At 39.7% G+C, this 17,334-nt stretch overlaps 3 protein-coding genes and 2 long non-coding RNA genes across 6 annotated transcripts; 1 reads left to right on the forward strand and 4 right to left on the reverse strand.

The window, feature by feature from the left end:
• Positions 1 to 38: 38 nt before the first annotated feature.
• LOC138407442 (granzyme A-like) lies at positions 39 to 2,126 on the reverse strand. The gene is made up of 5 exons (XM_069523399.1): positions 1,781 to 2,126; positions 1,539 to 1,680; positions 815 to 953; positions 432 to 710; positions 39 to 336 (listed from the first exon to the last, which is right to left on the reverse strand). The coding sequence occupies exons 1-5, from the start codon at positions 1,842 to 1,844 to the stop codon at positions 175 to 177; spliced, it is 786 nt and encodes a 261-aa protein (XP_069379500.1). The 5' UTR covers positions 1,845 to 2,126; the 3' UTR covers positions 39 to 174.
• Positions 2,127 to 6,626: 4,500 nt separating this feature from the next.
• On the reverse strand, positions 6,627 to 9,197 carry LOC138407441 (granzyme A-like). 2 transcript variants are annotated; one of them, XM_069523398.1, is made up of 6 exons: positions 9,091 to 9,197; positions 8,826 to 8,983; positions 8,584 to 8,725; positions 7,823 to 7,961; positions 7,440 to 7,718; positions 6,627 to 7,344 (listed from the first exon to the last, which is right to left on the reverse strand). In XM_069523398.1, the coding sequence occupies exons 2-6, from the start codon at positions 8,887 to 8,889 to the stop codon at positions 7,183 to 7,185; spliced, it is 786 nt and encodes a 261-aa protein (XP_069379499.1). In that variant the 5' UTR covers positions 8,890 to 8,983; positions 9,091 to 9,197; the 3' UTR covers positions 6,627 to 7,182. The 2 variants fall into 2 exon arrangements, with proteins under 2 accessions (XP_069379499.1, XP_069379498.1); XM_069523397.1 differs by lacking the exon at positions 9,091 to 9,197 and having other exon boundaries at positions 8,826 to 9,083.
• Positions 9,198 to 9,863: 666 nt separating this feature from the next.
• Positions 9,864 to 10,419, forward strand: LOC138407443 (uncharacterized). The gene is made up of 3 exons (XR_011240849.1): positions 9,864 to 10,003; positions 10,141 to 10,200; positions 10,280 to 10,419. It is a non-coding gene; the product is annotated as an uncharacterized lncRNA (long non-coding RNA).
• Positions 10,420 to 10,689: 270 nt separating this feature from the next.
• Positions 10,690 to 13,410, reverse strand: LOC109637074 (granzyme A). Its single transcript, XM_069523400.1, has 5 exons — positions 13,247 to 13,410; positions 13,005 to 13,146; positions 11,883 to 12,021; positions 11,500 to 11,778; positions 10,690 to 11,404 (listed from the first exon to the last, which is right to left on the reverse strand). The coding sequence occupies exons 1-5, from the start codon at positions 13,308 to 13,310 to the stop codon at positions 11,243 to 11,245; spliced, it is 786 nt and encodes a 261-aa protein (XP_069379501.1). The 5' UTR covers positions 13,311 to 13,410; the 3' UTR covers positions 10,690 to 11,242.
• A 218-nt stretch (positions 13,411 to 13,628) lies between these two features.
• On the reverse strand, positions 13,629 to 15,947 carry LOC138407444 (uncharacterized). Its single transcript, XR_011240850.1, has 5 exons — positions 15,790 to 15,947; positions 14,937 to 15,352; positions 14,293 to 14,601; positions 14,023 to 14,124; positions 13,629 to 13,925 (listed from the first exon to the last, which is right to left on the reverse strand). It is a non-coding gene; the product is annotated as an uncharacterized lncRNA (long non-coding RNA).
• Between the last annotated feature and the right edge of the window lie 1,387 nt (positions 15,948 to 17,334).

Here is a 17,334-nt window from a genome sequence, read left to right on the forward strand (position 1 = left end):
TTTGCTTTCATGATAAACAAGTGTCTGTTCAGTTCAGATTGAAGAATAATATCAACTTGGCCTGTTTTATTGCAGCAGAAGCAGAAATCTCTCTCGTATCACACACAAAAAAAAGCCCCAGATAGAATTGATTAACATGGTTGCAAATACAAAATCCTTCACAGTGGGTGTTCATTAAATATCAGACTTCTTCATTGTCTTCTTGATCCAGCTGAGTTGTTTCACTGAGAGATACGTGAACACTCCAGGCTTTTTAATCAGGCCACAAATCTTGTGTCCGAAAGAAGTGACTCCGGCTAGTACCCCGTTGCACATCAGTGGACCTCCTGAATCCCCCTACAGAGAAAATCACAATCACTTAAAGGCTGTCCAGACACTGATAGGAGGGACGGCAGTTAAATCCCTGCAAACAAACATTCACTGTTACGTACCCCACAGGTGTCAGTGTTCTTTTTCCCATCTGAACCAGCACATATCATGCCACTGGTGATCACAGGTTTGCTGTTGTAATATTCAGCAGAGTTGCACTTCTCTCTGGCGACCACCGTCACATTGGTGGACATCAAGACGTCTGACATTTTCTTAACTTTGTTGTTTGTGTAGCCCCATCCTGCCACAATACAGCTGGTGCCAGCTGGCGGGTCTTTGATGGCATTACCCAACTTAAGACACTTCACCGTCTTGGTTTCCTTCACAGATCTTTTGCCAAGCTGAAATAAAAAAAGAAGAATATGTAATAATGCTGACTATCTTCACATATATTGGCTGATTGTTCCATCTATGCTTCATCATTGATGCTGTAATGTTATCTTACCTTGAGCAACATGATGTCATTGACCTTTTCATCTGGGTCATAGCAGGGATGAGCAAAATGCTTCTCAACCTTTACGAGCTGCCTGGAATTCTTTTCACCTGCCTTGATGGAGTGCACCCCCAGCAACACCGTCTTAATACTGCAAGAGCAAAAACACAGTATTATAGTATTACAGTGTTACATAATTGCTTTGTACACGGATATTTAAGGTTTTTTAAGATACAATAAGATAATCCTTTCTTAGTCCCACAACAAGGACAGCAGCAAAGTGGACAGTCAAAAATAGACATCAGTAAAGTGATAATAAGTAAACATGTGATACTTATAAGTGCAAGGAAATACAAATAAACTAATATATACAAGGTAAACAGAATATATGTATACATTTTTAATAATATATTATATTACATATATATCCACAGTGAAAGTTGGACGATGAAATATTTCCTTTGGTTTGGTCTTTCTAAAAGAAGGAGGCTGTATCTATGCCTCATTACATTGATCGTATTACAGTGATCATGTGCGTACAGTATGATAAAGTAACTGTGATTAAGTCATTATTAGTTTATGCATTCAGAGCAAAATGTGTTCACCAATATTTTTCTTTTTTTTTCACAAAATGTCTTAGATTTTAAACAGTACATAATGTTTTTTTACACTGTCCATTGAAAACAAAGATTATTGTTTGTGCATGTTCTGAAAAGTAATAGTTATGGTAACACACCCTTTACAGTGGGCAGCAGTCAGGACCCATGATGGATCGATCAGTATCCCTCCACAGACTGGTTTGGTTGTCTGAAGCAGAGCCATGTACGGCAGCGAGTGGGGCGTCACTTCTGTCCCACCGATAATCTCAGAGCCATGACCTACAACCAAAATTCAGACGATACATTTAACAGAAAATAGAAAAAGTAGATCAACAACTCACTAGTAGCTGAAATATTTAAATCAAAATACTGTACTCACTTGAGTGGACAATGAGGAGGACCATGCAGGAGAAGAAACCAGTGAAGTCCCTCAGGCAGAACATTTCTTCTTTCTCTCTTGGATGTGATGGTAAGATGCACTGAAGCCCACCTCAGTTCTCACACTCGTCTTTATGTGTTTAAGTCAAAGGATGTGGTCTGACCATGGAAACTCATGAGTCAGAATATTGGACGCAATCGTGACATGAAAACTGATGTGCACTATCCCCGAGCAGAAGTCTGTGGTAACCGTTGTTATCATTTACCGCTCATCAGGCCCATTTTTTTACAGGCTGCTGGCTGGAGACTTTAAGTGATGCAGGTCATAATCAGGGTGCAGAGGTGTCAGTGAGGGAGCTTCACTTCACTTATGAGTGACTTTAATGACGATTCAGAGGAAAACTAGACTGCTGGAGAAAAGTGAATGTGAAACCAAGCAGGAGTTACCTCAATGAAATGTAGGAAAATGTGAGTTTTGTTTAATCAGTACAACAATGTAAGTGTAAAACAGGAACATAGCACTTTGTGAAACAACTAATAAACTGTGGGATAACAATGAAATATGAGAAACTAACCAGTGAGCATTAGACATGTTCCTATAGTCTTTATACTGGAATAGATAATTAGCGGCTGACTGCAGCTTCACATTAATTGTTCAGGTATGAGAGTGGAAGAAAATAAGCATCAAGTTCTTTAATATTCTTCAAATGAACAGAAAACATCAATCAAGTCATCAATCTGACAGCTTTAGTTTATTCTTACTGACACAGTTTTCCACCACAGACACAAACAAATACACACACAACAACAGTAGTTTACAGCTCAGTGAAGAAGTGCATCATTACTTTTAATTGAGGGTCACGGTGGGGGGGGCACACTCACAGAAGAGATGTTGCCATGGAGACTGTTCCTACATGACAGAAGATGGGCTGATTTATGTTTGAGTTTATAGTTGTTGGTTTGATTCCACCACAGTGGCGTCTCCATGGCAATGTCTCTTCTGTGATTGTGCCCCCCCCACCGTGACCCTCAATGAGGATATGGAACATTTGTAGTCATAGAAGGTGCCACTCATTAAAAGTAATGATGCACTTCTTCACTGAGCTGTAAACTACTGTTGTTGTGTCTGTGGTGGAAAACTGTGTCAGTAAGAATAAACTAAAGCTGTCAGATTGATGACTTGATTGATGTTTTCTGTTCATTTGAAGAATATTAAAGAACCTGATGCTTATTTTCTTCCACTCTCATACCTGAACAATAAATGTGAAGCTGCAGTCAGCCGCTAATTATCTATTCCAGTATAAAGACTATAGGAACATGTCTAATGCTCACTGATTAGTTTCTCATATTTGATGAGAGGGTTATATCTTTTGTGCATTTGTCCCACCTGCTTGGTTTAACATTCACTTTTCTCCAGCAGTCTAGTTTTCCTCTGAATCATTAATAAAGTCACTCATAAGTGAAGTGAAGCTCCCTCACTGACACCTCTGCACCCTGATTATGACCTGCATCACTTAAAGTCTCCACCCAGCAGCCTGTGAATAAAATGGGCCTGATGAGCGGTAAGTTATAACAACGGTTACCACAGACTTCTGCTCGGGGATAGTGCACATCAGTTTTCATGTCACGATTGCGTCCAATATTCTGACTTATGAGTTTCCATGGTCAGACCACATCCTTTGACTTAAACACATAAAGACGAGTGTGAGAACTGAGGTGGGCTTCAGTGCATCTTACCATCACATCCAAGAGAGAAAGAAGAAATGTTCTGCCTGAGGGACTTCACTGGTTTCTTCTCCTGCATGGTCCTCCTCATTGTCCACTCACCTGCAGAGGAGAAAGTGAGGGAGCTTCACTTCACTTATGAGTGACTTTAATGACGATTCAGCAGAAAACTAGACCGCTGGAGAAAAGTGAATGTGAAAGCAAGCAGGTGGGACAAATGCACAAAAGATAAAACCCTCAGAATGGTTTATTTCTGGAGAACAGGAGGCTATAATTTATTGTTACCTTAATGAAATGTAGGAACATGTGAGTTTTGTTTAATCAGTACAACAATGTAAGTGTAAAACAGGAACATAGCACTTTGTGAAACAATTAATAAACAGTGGGATAACAATCAAATATGAGAAACTAACCAGTGAGCATTAGACATGTTGAGGGTCACCGTGGGGGGGGGGGCACAGTCACAGAAGAGATGTTGACATGGAAACTTTTCCTACATGACAGAAGATGGGCTGATTTATGATTGATTTATCTTTTGAGTTTATTGTTTTTTGTTTGATTCTGCCGAAGTGGCACTCAACATGGGGCCCAACACGGGGAAAGACCGGGGACACTTGAGCGCCATTAGGTATCAGATCTGACTAGTTAAAATGTGAACAACGGTGTAGAGACTATTAATTATCAATGATAACAGGCACAATTCATATTATAATTAATTACTGAGATATTGTTATTACTCATAGCAATAATGGTAAAACTTGTTGTCCTGAGAGATATCTGAAATGAGAGAGAAAAAGAGAGAGAGAGACTTTCAGAGTACAAAGTGAAATAGTCATTGACATGTATTATAATAAATAAATGAATGAATGTGGGGGGGGCAGAGAGACAGAGAGAAGTGGAGAGGCGCTCAGTGCATGATGGGAGTTCCCCCAGCAGTCTAGACCTATAGCAGAATAACTAAGTGGTGGTTCAGGACTCACCTGATCCAGAACTAACTGTAGGCTTTATCAAAAAGGAACGTTTTAAGTTTAATATTGCACAGGTGGAAGAAAGCTGTCCTAGAGACTTGTTTTATGTGTTGGTCAAATGACATGTCCTGGTCAAACATAACTCCAAGGTTCCTCGCAGGTGAGCTGGAGGCCAAGCTGACACCATCCAAGGTGACTATCTGTTCAGACAGTGATTCTCTAAGATGTTTAGGGCCAATTACAATCACCTCAGTTCTGTCTGAATTTAGAAGTAAGAAGTTTTGGGTCATCCAGGCCTTGATGTTCTGAGACATTCCTGAAGTTGAACTAATTGATTTGATTCATCATGCTTCATAGAAATGTACAGCTGGGTGTCATCTGCGTAACAATGGTAGTGGGGAGGGGAGCATATATAGGGAGAAGAATATCAGTCCAAGGACAGAACCTTGTGGAGCTCCATGACTAACTTGAATGTGCATGGAGGGGTCATTGTTGACGTTAACAAATTGAAATCTATCTTATAAATATGATTTGAACCAGTCTAGTGCAGTTCCTCTGATCCCTATATGTTGTTCGAGTCTCTGTAACAGGATCTTATGATCTATGGTGACATAGATGAAACTAATGAAACTAATAAGGTCAGTTCAGGAAGATCAATAGAAGAAAATTGGTTCAAAAATAAATCTGGTTCTATGGTTTCAGGACCAGACAATGTATGTATGTATGTGCTATTCATTGGGAGGAGGTGGTGGATTTTATCCCAGATGGTTATAATTTTATTTGTAAAGAAGCTCATGAAATCATTGCTTCTCAGGGTTAGAGGAATAGATGTGTCAGTAGAGGTCTGACTGTCTGTCAGTCTGGCTACAGAGCTGAAGAGGACCTGGGGTTGTTCTTATTTTCTTCTATTAATAATGAATAATAAGAGGTTCTGGCATTTCTAAGTGCTTTCTTGTAATGTATCAAGCTATCCTTCCAGGCTAGGTGAAAGACATGTTTATTGGTGGAACGCCACTTCCTCCCTAGTTTCCTTGATATCTGTTTTAGAACACGTGTCTGAGATTTATACCACGGAGCTGATCTCCTCTGATTTGCCTTCTTCTTTTTTAGAGTGGCGACAGCATCAAGGATTGTTTTTAATGAAGCTGCTGTACTATTAGCTAAGTTATCAACTAGTGTGGGGGTAAAGTTTAGATAACTTTCCTGTATTGTACTGACACATGGCTGAGAGGTAAGTGTACAAGGAAGCAGTTCTTTAAATTTATTCACAGTTTTATCAGATAAACACCAACTATAATAGAATTTCTGTCCAGAATCGGTGTAATTAGTGATTGTAAATTCAAATGTAATTGAAAAATGGTCGGACAGAAGAGGGTTCTGTTGAAATATTATTACATTTTCAATGTCTACGCCATATGTCAGAACAAGATCGAGAGTGTGATTCAGACAGTGAGTGGGTTTATTCACATGTTGAATGAAACCGATTACGTCTATTATTGATTTGAAAGCTGAACTAAGGCTGACCTTGGCCACATCTACATGAAGGTTGAGTTGACTTCCTTGTTTGCCAGGATTACCACGCCACTCACTCACATTGCAAAGTCTATTTTGCCACCTACTGGGGACAACGGGTATCGCCCTACAGTCCCTTAAGGTGGAGGAGGTGAGTTTCCCCTGTTTCTAAAAGTGACACAAGGCATTTTTAAATATATTAATGAGAAAATAATGGTGGGGGGACGACGTTAATTACAACAGCTAATAAATGAAAGGTTCTGGACATAATATGACCTAATAAAATGTCCAGACCCCCCCACCCACACCCCCCCAAGTCTCCATCAACCCGGGCTTCCTCCTCTTCCTCTTGCCTCATGTGATCCTCCCTCTCTTGTCATGACTCACCTCTGAGAGACCTTCATCTTTTTAAAAACATCACCTGGATAATAAGTCCCTGTGACTGCTGAGGTATAATACTCTATACCTCAATTCAGAAGGAGAGGCATGAACATTTTAGAAAACTGATTAAAACTCTTGACAGTTGCAAGAGCAGATAAAAAAGTTTACATGATATTTTCATATTTCTTAAGATGGAATGTGCTTTTATGTTTAAGAAGGTTTGTGGGAGCCATCTGAAGAAGAGGAAGAAAGAAAACACAGCACAGAAAATGTTTTTATTTGAACACTGATCTTACGACCGTGAAACCAGAAAATACACGATGCTGGGAATGAGCTGAAATGTTACAAGAGTCAGCTGAGAGAAAGAAAAGCTGAGCTGAGACAAACAATGTTCCTTCTTTATTTCTGCCTCTGCCTTTATGACGAGAGAACATGTTGGCGTGATAGAAGAACTGTATAAGAACATGGATCAGTGATGATGAGATAATACAACATGGCCCAGAATCCACCTTTGTGACAAAATCTTTCCACAAGACTTGAGCTGAAGCCTCAGGTTCAATCTAGTATCTTCATTCAGAAAAGTGGTGAATGTGTCTTGTTGACATCAGTCTGGTTGAAGGACTCAACAATGTCCCTTTGGAGATTTGCTTTCATGATAAACAAGTGTCTGTTCAGTTCAGATTGAAGAATAATATCAACTTGGCCTGTTTTATTGCAGCAGAAGCAGAAATCTCTCTCGTATCACACACAAAAAAAAGCCCCAGATAGAATTGATTAACATGGTTGCAAATATAAAATCCTTCACAGTGGGTGTTCATTAAATATCAGACTTCTTCATTGTCTTTTTGATCCAGCTGAGTTGTTTCTCTGAGAGATACGTGAACACTGGAGGGTTTTTATTCTGGCCACAAATCTTAGGTCCGAAAGAAGTGACTCCGGCTAGTACCCCGTTGCACATCAGTGGACCTCCTGAATCCCCCTACAGAGAAAATCACAATCACTTAAAGGCTGTCCAGACACTGATAGGAGGGACGGCAGTTAAATCCCTGCAAACAAAAATTCACTGTTACTTACCGCACAGGTGGCAGTGTTCTTTTTCCCATCCGAACCAGCACATATCATGCCACTGGTGATCACAGGTTTGCTGTTGTAATATTGACGGGAGTTACACGTCCCTCTGTCGACCACCGTCACTTTGGCGGACATCAAGACGTCTGACATTTTCTGAACTGTGTTGTTTGTGTAGCCCCATCCTGCCACCATACAGCTGGTGCCAGCTGGCGGGTCTTTGATGACATTACCCAACTTAAGACACTTCACCGTCTTGGTTTCCTTCACAGATCTTTTGCCAAGCTGAAATAAAAAAAGAAAAATATGTAATAATGCTGACTATCTTCACATATATTGGCTGATTGTTCCATCTATGCTTCATCATTGATGCTGTAATGTTATCTTACCTTGAGCAACATGATGTCATTGACCATTTCATCTGGGTCATAGCAGGGATGAGCAAAATGCTTCTTAACCTTTATGAGCTGCCTGGAATTCTTTTCATCTGCCTTGATGGAGTGCACCCCCAGCAACACAGTCTTAATACTGCAAGAGCAAAAACACAGTATTATAGTATTACAGTGTTACATAATTGCTTTGCACACGGATATTTAAAGTTTTTAAAATACAATAAGATAATCCTTTCTTAGTCCCACAACAAGGACAGCAGCAAAGTGGACAGTCAAAAATAGACATCAGTAAAGTGATAATAAGTAAACATGTGATACTTATAAGTGCAAGGAAATACAAATAAAGTAATATATACAAGGTAAACAGAATATATATGTATACATATATAATAATATATTATATTACATATATATATATATATATATATATATATATATATATATATATATCCACAGTGAAAGTTGGACGATGAAATATTTCCTTTGGTTTGGTCTTTCTAAAAGAAGGAGGCTGTATCTATGCCTCATTACATTGATCGTATTACAGTGATCATGTGCGTACAGTATGATAAAGTAACTGTGATTAAGTCATTATTAGTCTATGCATTCAGAGCAAAATGTGTTCACCAATATTTTTCTTTTTTTTTCACAAAATGTCTTAGATTTTAAACAGTACATAATGTTTTTTTACACTGTCCATTGAAAATAAAGATTATTGTTTGTGCATGTTCTGAAAAGTAATAGTTATGGTAACACACCCTCCACAGTGGGCAGCAGTCAGGACCCATGATGGATCGATCAGTATCCCTCCACAGACTGGTTCGGTTGTCTGAAGCAGAGCCATATACGGCAGCGAGTGGGGCGTCACTTCTGTCCCATCGATAATCTCAGAGCCATGACCTAAAACCAAAATTCAGATGATGCAATTAACAAAAAATAGAAAAAGTAGATCAACAACTCACTAGTAGCTGAAATATTTAAATCAAAATACTGTACTCACTTGAGTGGACAATGAGGAGGACCATGCAGGAGAAGAAACCAGTGAAGTCCCTCAGGCAGAACATTTCTTCTTTCTCTCTTGGATGTGATGGTAAGATGCACTGAAGCCCACCTCAGTTCTCACACTCGTCTTTATGTGTTTAAGTCAAAGGATGTGGTCTGACCATGGAAACTCATGAGTCAGAATATTGGACGCAATCGTGACATGAAAACTGATGTGCACTATCCCCGAGCAGAAGTCTGTGGTAACCGTTGTTATAACTTACCGCTCATCAGGCCCATTTTATTCACAGGCTGCTGGGTGGAGACTTTAAGTGATGCAGGTCATAATCAGGGTGCAGAGGTGTCAGTGAGGGAGCTTCACTTCACTTATGAGTGACTTCAATAATGATTCAGAGGAAAACTAGACTGCTGGAGAAAAGTGAATGTTAAACCAAGCAGGTGGGACAAATGCACAAAAGATAAAACCCTCAGAATGGTTTATTTCTGGAGAACAGGAAGCTTAAATTTATTGTTACCTTAATGAAATGTAGGAAAATGTGAGTTTTGTTTAATCAGTACAACAATGTAAGTGTAAAACAGGAACATAGCACTTTGTGAAACAACTAATAAACTGTGGGATAACAATGAAATATGAGAAACTAATCAGTGAGCATTAGACATGTTCCTATAGTCTTTATACTGGAATAGATAATTAGCGGCTGACTGCAGCTTCACATTTATTGTTCAGGTATGAGAGTGGAAGAAAATAAGCATCAGGTTCTTTAATATTCTTCAAATGAACAGAAAACATCAATCAAGTCATCAATCTGACAGCTTTAGTTTATTCTTACTGACACAGTTTTCCACCACAGACACAACAACAGTAGTTTACAGCTCAGTGAAGAAGTGCATCATTACTTTTAATGAGTGGCACCTTCTATGACTACAAATGTTCCATATCCTCATTGAGGGTCACGGTGGGGGGGGACACAATCACAGAAGAGATGTTGCCATGGAGACTGTTCCTACATGACAGAAGATGGGCTGATTTGTGATTGATTTATGTTTGAGTTTAAAGTTGTTGGTTTGACTCCACCACAGTGGTGCCCAACATGGGGCCCAACATGGGGCCCATCACATCGCAGCAGAACCAGTCAGTGGCTGCACTGGATCAACTGTCTGAACACGTGTTTCCAGGTTGGAAAGCTTATCTCTTGATGCAGCCTGATTTGATTTAATTGGACTGTTGGACCTTGACGGAGGTTTGTGCTTTACTGATTGACGTTGAAGTTGCCACTGTTAAATTTCTGAATTTCTGTCACAATTTCTCACAGTGTCTGAGCTGGAACACGACACAGAATACCTGCACGTCTGGAGACACTGGTCCCAACACAGTAAGGTCTCAAAACAAAGCTTTGACATGATGAAACGTAGACTCTGTCTCTGTCTTCACTACAGTGTTTTGTTTTCCAGGCATCAGTGCTGAGACTCATCGAATGTTGGAGCAGACGCTGTGTTTGACTGAGCTGCACGCTGCTGCCCCGCCCCCACCAAGTCTCCATCAACCCGGGCTTCCTCCTCTTCCTCTTGCCTCATGTGATCCTCCCTCTCTTGTCATGACTCACCTCCGAGAGGCCTTCATCTTTTTAAAAACATCACCTGGATAATAAGTCCCTGTGACTGCAGAGGTATAATACTCTATACCTCAATTCAGAAGGAGAGGCATGAACATTTTAGAAAACTGATTAAAACTCTTGACAGTTGCAAGAGCAGATAAAAAAAAATATATGATAATTTCACATTTCTTAAGATGGAATGTGATTTTATGTTTAAGAAGGTTTGTGGGAGCCATCTGAAGAAGAGGAAGAAAGAAAACACAGCACAGAAAATGTTTTTATTTGAACACTGATCTTCCGACCGTGAAACCAGAGAATACACGATGCTGGGAATGAGCTGAAATGTTACAAGAGTCAGCTGAGAGAAAGAAAAGCTGAGCTGAGACAAACAATGTTCCTTCTTTATTTCTGCCTCTGCCTTTATGACGAGAGAACATGTTGGCGTGATAGAAGAACTGTATAAGAACATGGATCAGTGATGATGAGATAATACAACATGGCCCAGAATCCACCTTTGTGACAAAATCTTTCCACAAGACTTGAGCTGAAGCCTCAGGTTCAATCTAGTATCTTCATTCAGAAAAGTGGTGAATGTGTCTTGTTGACATCAGTCTGGTTGAAGGACTCAACAATGTCCCTTTGGAGATTTGCTTTCATGATAAACAAGTGTCTGTTCAGTTCAGATTGAAGAATAATATCAACTTGGCCTGTTTTATTGCAGCAGAAGCAGAAATCTCTCTCGTATCACACATAAAAAAAAGCCCCAGATAGAATTGATTAACATGGTTGCAAATATAAAATCCTTCACAGTGGGTGTTCATTAAATATCAGACTTCTTCATTGTCTCTTTGATCCAGCTGAGTTGTTTCTCTGAGAGATACGTGAACACTGGAGGGTTTTTATTCTGGCCACAAATCTTAGGTCCGAAAGAAGTGACTCCGACTAGTACCCCGTTGCACATCAGTGGACCTCCTGAATCCCCCTACAGAGAAAATCACAATCACTTAAAGGCTGTCCAGACACTGATAGGAGGGACGGAAGTTAAATCCCTGCAAACAAAAATTCACTGTTACTTACCTTACAGGTGGCAGTGTTCTTTTCACCATCCGAACCAGCACATATCATGCCACTGGTGATCACAGGGTTTCTGTTGTAATATTGAGGAGAGTTGCACTTCTCTCTGTCGACCACCGTCACATTGGCGGACATCAAGACGTCTGACATTTTCTTAACCTCGTAGTTTGTGATGCCCCATCCTGCCACCATACAGCTGGTGCCAGCTGGCGGGTCTTTGATGGCATTACCCAACTTAAGACACTTCACCGTCTTGGTTTCCTTCACAGATCTTTTGCCAAGCTGAAATAAAAAAAGAATAATATCTAATAATGCTGACTATCTTCACATATATTGGCTGATTGTTCCATCTATGCTTCATCATTGATGCTGTAATGTTATCTTACCTTGAGCAACATGATGTCATTGACATGTTTAGTTGGATCATAGTCGGGATGAGGAAAATGCTTCTCAACCTTTATGAGCTGCCTGGAATTCTTTTCATTTGCCTTGATGGAGTGCACCCCCAGCAACACAGTCTTAATACTGCAAGAGCAAAAACACAGTATTATAGTATTACAGTATTACATAATTGCTTTGCACACAGATATTTAAGGTTTTTTAAGATACAATAAGATAATCCTTTCTTAGTCCCACAACAAGGACAGCAGCAAAGTGGACAATCTAAAATAGACATCAGTAAAGTGATAATAAGTAAACATGTGATACTTATAAGTGCAAGGAAATACAAATAAAGTAATATATACAAGGTAACCAGAATATATATGTATATATAATATAATACAATATAAAATAATATTAAATAATATTTTATTATATTATATTATATTATATTATATTATATTATATTATATTATATTATATTATATTATATTATATTATATTATATTATATTATATTATATTATATTATATTATATTATATTATATTATAAGGTCAGGACCTTAAAATCATATTAATTATAGAGAAACCCAACAGTTCCCACAATGAGCAGCACTTCAGTGACTGTGGAGGAAAAACTCCCTCATTAACAGGGAGAAACCTCCAGCAGAACCAGGTTCATGTGCCTCGATCGGTTGTGGGTGAGCAAAGAAAACAGGGTAAGGAGAGGAGAGATGGGTGGAAAAGAGGGGAGAGAAGAGAGAGGGATAGTGGGGAGGGGGAAGTAGAGGAGAGGGGTGGCGAGAAAGACCGGGGACACTTGAGCGCCATAAGGTATCAGATCTGACTAGTTAAAATGTAAACAACAGTGTAAACATTATTAATTATCAATGATAACAGGCACAATTCATATGATAATTAATTACTGAGATATTGTATTTGGTAATAGTAATAATGGTAAAAGTTGTTGTCTTGAGGTTCCGGGGTCAGATTTACCTGAAATGAGAGAAAAAAGAGAGAGAGAGAGACTATGGGAGTACAAAGTGAAATAATCATTGACATGTATTAAAATGAATGAATGTGGGGGGGCAGAGAGACAGAGAGAAGTGGAAGTTATGGTAACACACCCTTTACAGTGGGCAGCAGTCAGGACCCATGATGGATCGATCAGTATCCCTCCACAGACTGGTTCGGTTGTCTGAAGCAGAGCCATGTACGGCAGCGAGTGGGGCGTCACTTCTGTCCCATCGATAATCTCAGAGCCATGACCTAAAACCAAAATTCAGATGATGCAATTAACAAAAAATAGAAAAAGTAGATCAACAACTCACTAGTAGCTGAAATATTTAAATCAAAATACTGTACTCACTTGAGTGGACAATGAGGAGGACCATGCAGGAGAAGAAACCAGTGAAATCCCTCAGGCAGAACATTTCTTCTTTCTCTCTTGGATGTGATGGTAAGATGCACTGAAGCCTGCCTCAATTCTCACACTCGTTTTTATGTGTTTAAGTCAAAGGATGTGGTCTGACTGAGGAAACTCTTGAGTCAGAATATTGGACGCAATCGTGACATGAAAACTGATGTGCACTATCCCCGAGCAGAAGTCTGTGGTAACCGTTGTTATCATTTATCGCTAATCAGGCCCATGAGTGCAGCTTCACATTAATTGTTCAGGTATGAGAGTGGAAGAAAATAAGCATCAGGTTCTTTAATATTCTTCAAATGAATAGAAAAAATCAATCAAGTCATCAATCTGACAGCTTTAGTTTATTTTTACTGACACAGTGCAAGGTAATACAAATGAACTAATATACACAAGGTAAACAGAATATATATGTATACATATATAATAATATATTATATTACATATATATATATATATATGGGATTCCCTTAGATGGGCTGAATTATAATTGATTTATGTTTGAGTTTATAGTTCATGGTTTAAATCTGGGGGGAATTAAAACTGTGGTGACTTTGCCACAGTGGTACCCAACATGGGGCCCAACATGGGGCCCAACACGGGGCCCAACACACATCCAAACCTGGAACACAAAAGACATGAGGGATGCATGTTTGACCTGCTGGTTTGTTATGAGAATTATTGGATATTCATTTTCTTACACAACAAAGGAGACTTGCCTTTTTTCCAGACACGATAAAGAATCCACAGTGGAAGAACCAGAGACACGAGCTTGAGCAGCTTCAAAAGGACAGAGATCACGTTGTGCTGCTCAGAAGAATCTACTAAGGAGAAGAGAATGTAAATATGTATGACACGGAGATACAGGAGTTTACAAGCTGTTTTTTTTATTTTATGTTTTCATTGTTGACCAGTCACTGTGACTAAACAAATCGTATTAAAGTCCACACAAAATTCATATCACATGGTTTACATTAAGCCCTTCCTACCTATTTTGACGTGTAAAGTTGTCGGATCACTTTGAAGGATCCTTTCACCACCAGTCACAGTGTCGGGCCGAACAACAAAAGCCGTGACCTTGATGAAGGTCTCTGGGGCTAAAGTCAAGCTGGAGATGTTGACGCTCATGGAGTTAGAGCCATTGGTGTAAGAGAACAGGAGTGAGTCACATGTGCTGGTACATATCGTCACGTTGTAACTGTGTGGTGTCATCTGCATGAAGGCAGAGATGTTCCAGCTAAGATTCAACTGGTCATTGACCACTGATGCTGCCTTCACTGACTGTGGAGAAACTGGACCTGTGAACGAGAATAAACAAGCCAGTCAGGTCGGTTTCACACCTGTTGTCCAGTTCACGTGAGCTTAGAAGTTTCCTTCCCCTTACGCGCCAAGATTGTTGCTGTTATACGTCACACATGTAACTAATGAGGGTTTGGGTATGGCTGTTTTAAAGTCTATGCTTGGTTCTTGGCAGGTAGGGTAGATGTATTACATCAGGAATGGCTCAGTTCCATTCAAGTATCCCTGCAATTCATGACAGTGTGACAGTAGCTGTGTCTCAATTCAGGGGACGCATCCTTTAGAGGCTGCATTTGAAGCACAACTACATCACAGCAGTGCGACTAGCCTGTACCATTTCTCAGGGGCTTTCAAACACAGTCGACAAATGGGCCCTTTCATCCCAGAGTGACAAACAGGTGGATCCTTCTCAGGCCAACCTATCCCAGCATTCATTGCACTTCAGTGATGAACTGTTTTTCAAAGAGGTAATGGCGTCTGCCAAGTGTCCAAACTGGCACAGCGTCTTCTGTAATTCCTCCTGTACCAGTGTGTGTACTTCAGCTCTTCCCCGTTCACCCAGGTCCAGTCACTGAAGCTGCTCTGACGCCGCAGACCGAGCCAGAAGCTGACTTTGCTTGTAAGGGTGCCATTGAGGAGAGTGAAGTATTGCTCCTCTGTGTTTAGCACGGCGAGGTCCACATAGTACTGCTGACAGAACTCCCGCGCTTTGGACCGGGATCTGACCCATCGCTATGGCAAGGTACATCACTGAGGGGACAAAACAGAAAAGAAGTATGGTTGAGCTTTTCACAGTGTTTCTGACCTGATTCCCTGACTTGGCATGAATGGATTACTGAATTTTAATCTTCTAACTAAATCCAGTGTTTGTTTAACTTGATGTTTTTGTTTCATAGCACAAACTAATCTTTTAGATATAGTGCTATAGTGTTTAGCATGCACCTGCAAACTTCTGAAGAAATACAAAACTGACAACGCGAAAGTAACACAGAATTACCATAAACAGATAACATCAGCTGCTAACAACCACAAAAACATGCAGAATGACTGAGAAGATGTGATGAGATACCAAGACAACGATACCAAGAATGTGGCTGCAAACATTCTCAAAATGTCTTGTTTCTCTTTCAAACTCACTAAATCATTACAACCTGAAATAAATGTTTTGTCAAAGAATGTTTGTTTACCCAGAACAGCCAGTGGCAGAAGAATCTGTGTCTCACACCCAAACATCAGATCTATTTTTTTTTTAAAATCCTTCTCCCTCCAGCAGTATTTTCCAAATCCTTTGAGTCTGACTATGGAAGAGATTGTCTTCACTGCTTAACCCATCCTCTGTCCCCTCTCGTCTAAACGTCCTGCTTCTCTGGAAGTTTTATTTTATCAACTCGTCAAATTAAAGAGGTGGAAAAGGTGGGATTGGCCGTGTTGTCTGCTCACCTGCATTCCAGAAATACTCCCGTTCTTCACCTAACAATGATTCAGAGATTCTTAGGTGTTTATTAAAGGGCCTATATACTTCCTTATCACTGTGGTGAAACAACAGACTGTGTACTTTGCAAACCAAGTTCCTGAACAGGCTGAACAGTGCAACTCAAACTGAACACTGGGAAAAATGGGTTGAGCTTTTATAGGAGCTGCTAAAAATACTGTTCTGTAGCCCCTCCTTGCACTGATTTAAGTGCTATAAAGCAGCATGGATATTATTAATTCAAGCACAGTTTATACATAACAATCAGACAGTCAGTTGCTAGAACAATCCACAGCTTGAGAAAATGCATGATATGTCCACAAAGAAGGTAGATCTACCGTCCTGGGTTTTAATGGTGACTTTATTGCAAAGACAACATGTACTGTAAGTGATATCCAAGGACGCACCCTAGTTCAGGAGTTCTCGTTTTGCCAGTTTATACTTGAACTCATGCACAGTGTTTCTGAATATATGATGAGGAGTTATTCTCTCTCTCTATTTTGAAGAATGAACAAAGCATCAGAACCAAAACATACAAATGCAGTAAATTCTACTCATCAGCTTTTTCAGCAAGTGAAGTTGTTGGATAAGCCACAAATCTTATGATGATGCTGGAGGGATTCAGCCTCTTGAGGCCCTGATGGTCATGATAAAACTTGCTGGCACAGGTCGTTGGTTTCTAAAATTAGGGGTCTGGGTCTGCGAGAGAATTTTCCAGGAATCCAAAAATGTTTTAAATACAAATACATTAATTATTTTATTATATATTTTATTTATTTATCATTTTTTATTTATTTTATGTGTTAGCCATCATTGTTACACAAGATAGACAAAAACAAACAATGCAATAAAAAAACGGAATCATCTTCATCTGGTTTTCTTTATTCTCACATCACGTGATAATGACAGATGAGCGACAGCATCAGTTGCAGACCCACAGGAGACTTTGTGACATGCGCACATACAGTATAGGTATGTTTTTTCAAATCAATGTCAGTTTTATACTTCAAACACCTAAGGGATGAGTTGGGGTCACAAGTCTCTGGCAGCGTTATTTTCATGTTTGGGGGCTGAAGGATTGAGAACCCCTGGAAGACATTAACAACGAACACCAAACATCCTGAGTGGCAGTGCAGTTGAGTCATTTGCAGCAAGAAAACTCGTTTCAGTTTCCGAATTCACAATTCTGTTTTCTGAAGGTTTGCATTGCACAGTGACTGTGTGAACATAAAATAAACATCTTGAATCTTGAATCTTGTCT

Source organism: Paralichthys olivaceus, chromosome 4 (assembly GCF_024713975.1).
Source record: "Paralichthys olivaceus isolate ysfri-2021 chromosome 4, ASM2471397v2, whole genome shotgun sequence".
Taxonomy (NCBI): domain Eukaryota; kingdom Metazoa; phylum Chordata; class Actinopteri; order Pleuronectiformes; family Paralichthyidae; genus Paralichthys; species Paralichthys olivaceus.

Bases quoted from the DNA above. Each gene is read 5' to 3' on its own strand.
- LOC138407442 (XM_069523399.1), bottom strand. From the start codon at position 1,844: ATGTTCTGCCTGAGGGACTTCACTGGTTTCTTCTCCTGCATGGTCCTC. The intron at 1,681-1,780 runs GTGAGTACAGTA...TTTTGGTTGTAG, and splicing joins CCTCCTCATTGTCCACTCAA to GTCATGGCTCTGAGATTATC. The intron at 337-431 runs GTACGTAACAGT...TTTTCTCTGTAG, and splicing joins AGAACACTGACACCTGTGGG to GGGGATTCAGGAGGTCCACT.
- LOC138407441 (XM_069523398.1), bottom strand. From the start codon at position 8,889: ATGTTCTGCCTGAGGGACTTCACTGGTTTCTTCTCCTGCATGGTCCTC. The intron at 8,726-8,825 runs GTGAGTACAGTA...TTTTGGTTTTAG, and splicing joins CCTCCTCATTGTCCACTCAA to GTCATGGCTCTGAGATTATC. The intron at 7,345-7,439 runs GTAAGTAACAGT...TTTTCTCTGTAG, and splicing joins AGAACACTGCCACCTGTGCG to GGGGATTCAGGAGGTCCACT.
- LOC109637074 (XM_069523400.1), bottom strand. From the start codon at position 13,310: ATGTTCTGCCTGAGGGATTTCACTGGTTTCTTCTCCTGCATGGTCCTC. The intron at 13,147-13,246 runs GTGAGTACAGTA...TTTTGGTTTTAG, and splicing joins CCTCCTCATTGTCCACTCAA to GTCATGGCTCTGAGATTATC. The intron at 11,779-11,882 runs GTAAGATAACAT...TTTTTATTTCAG, and splicing joins ATGACATCATGTTGCTCAAG to CTTGGCAAAAGATCTGTGAA.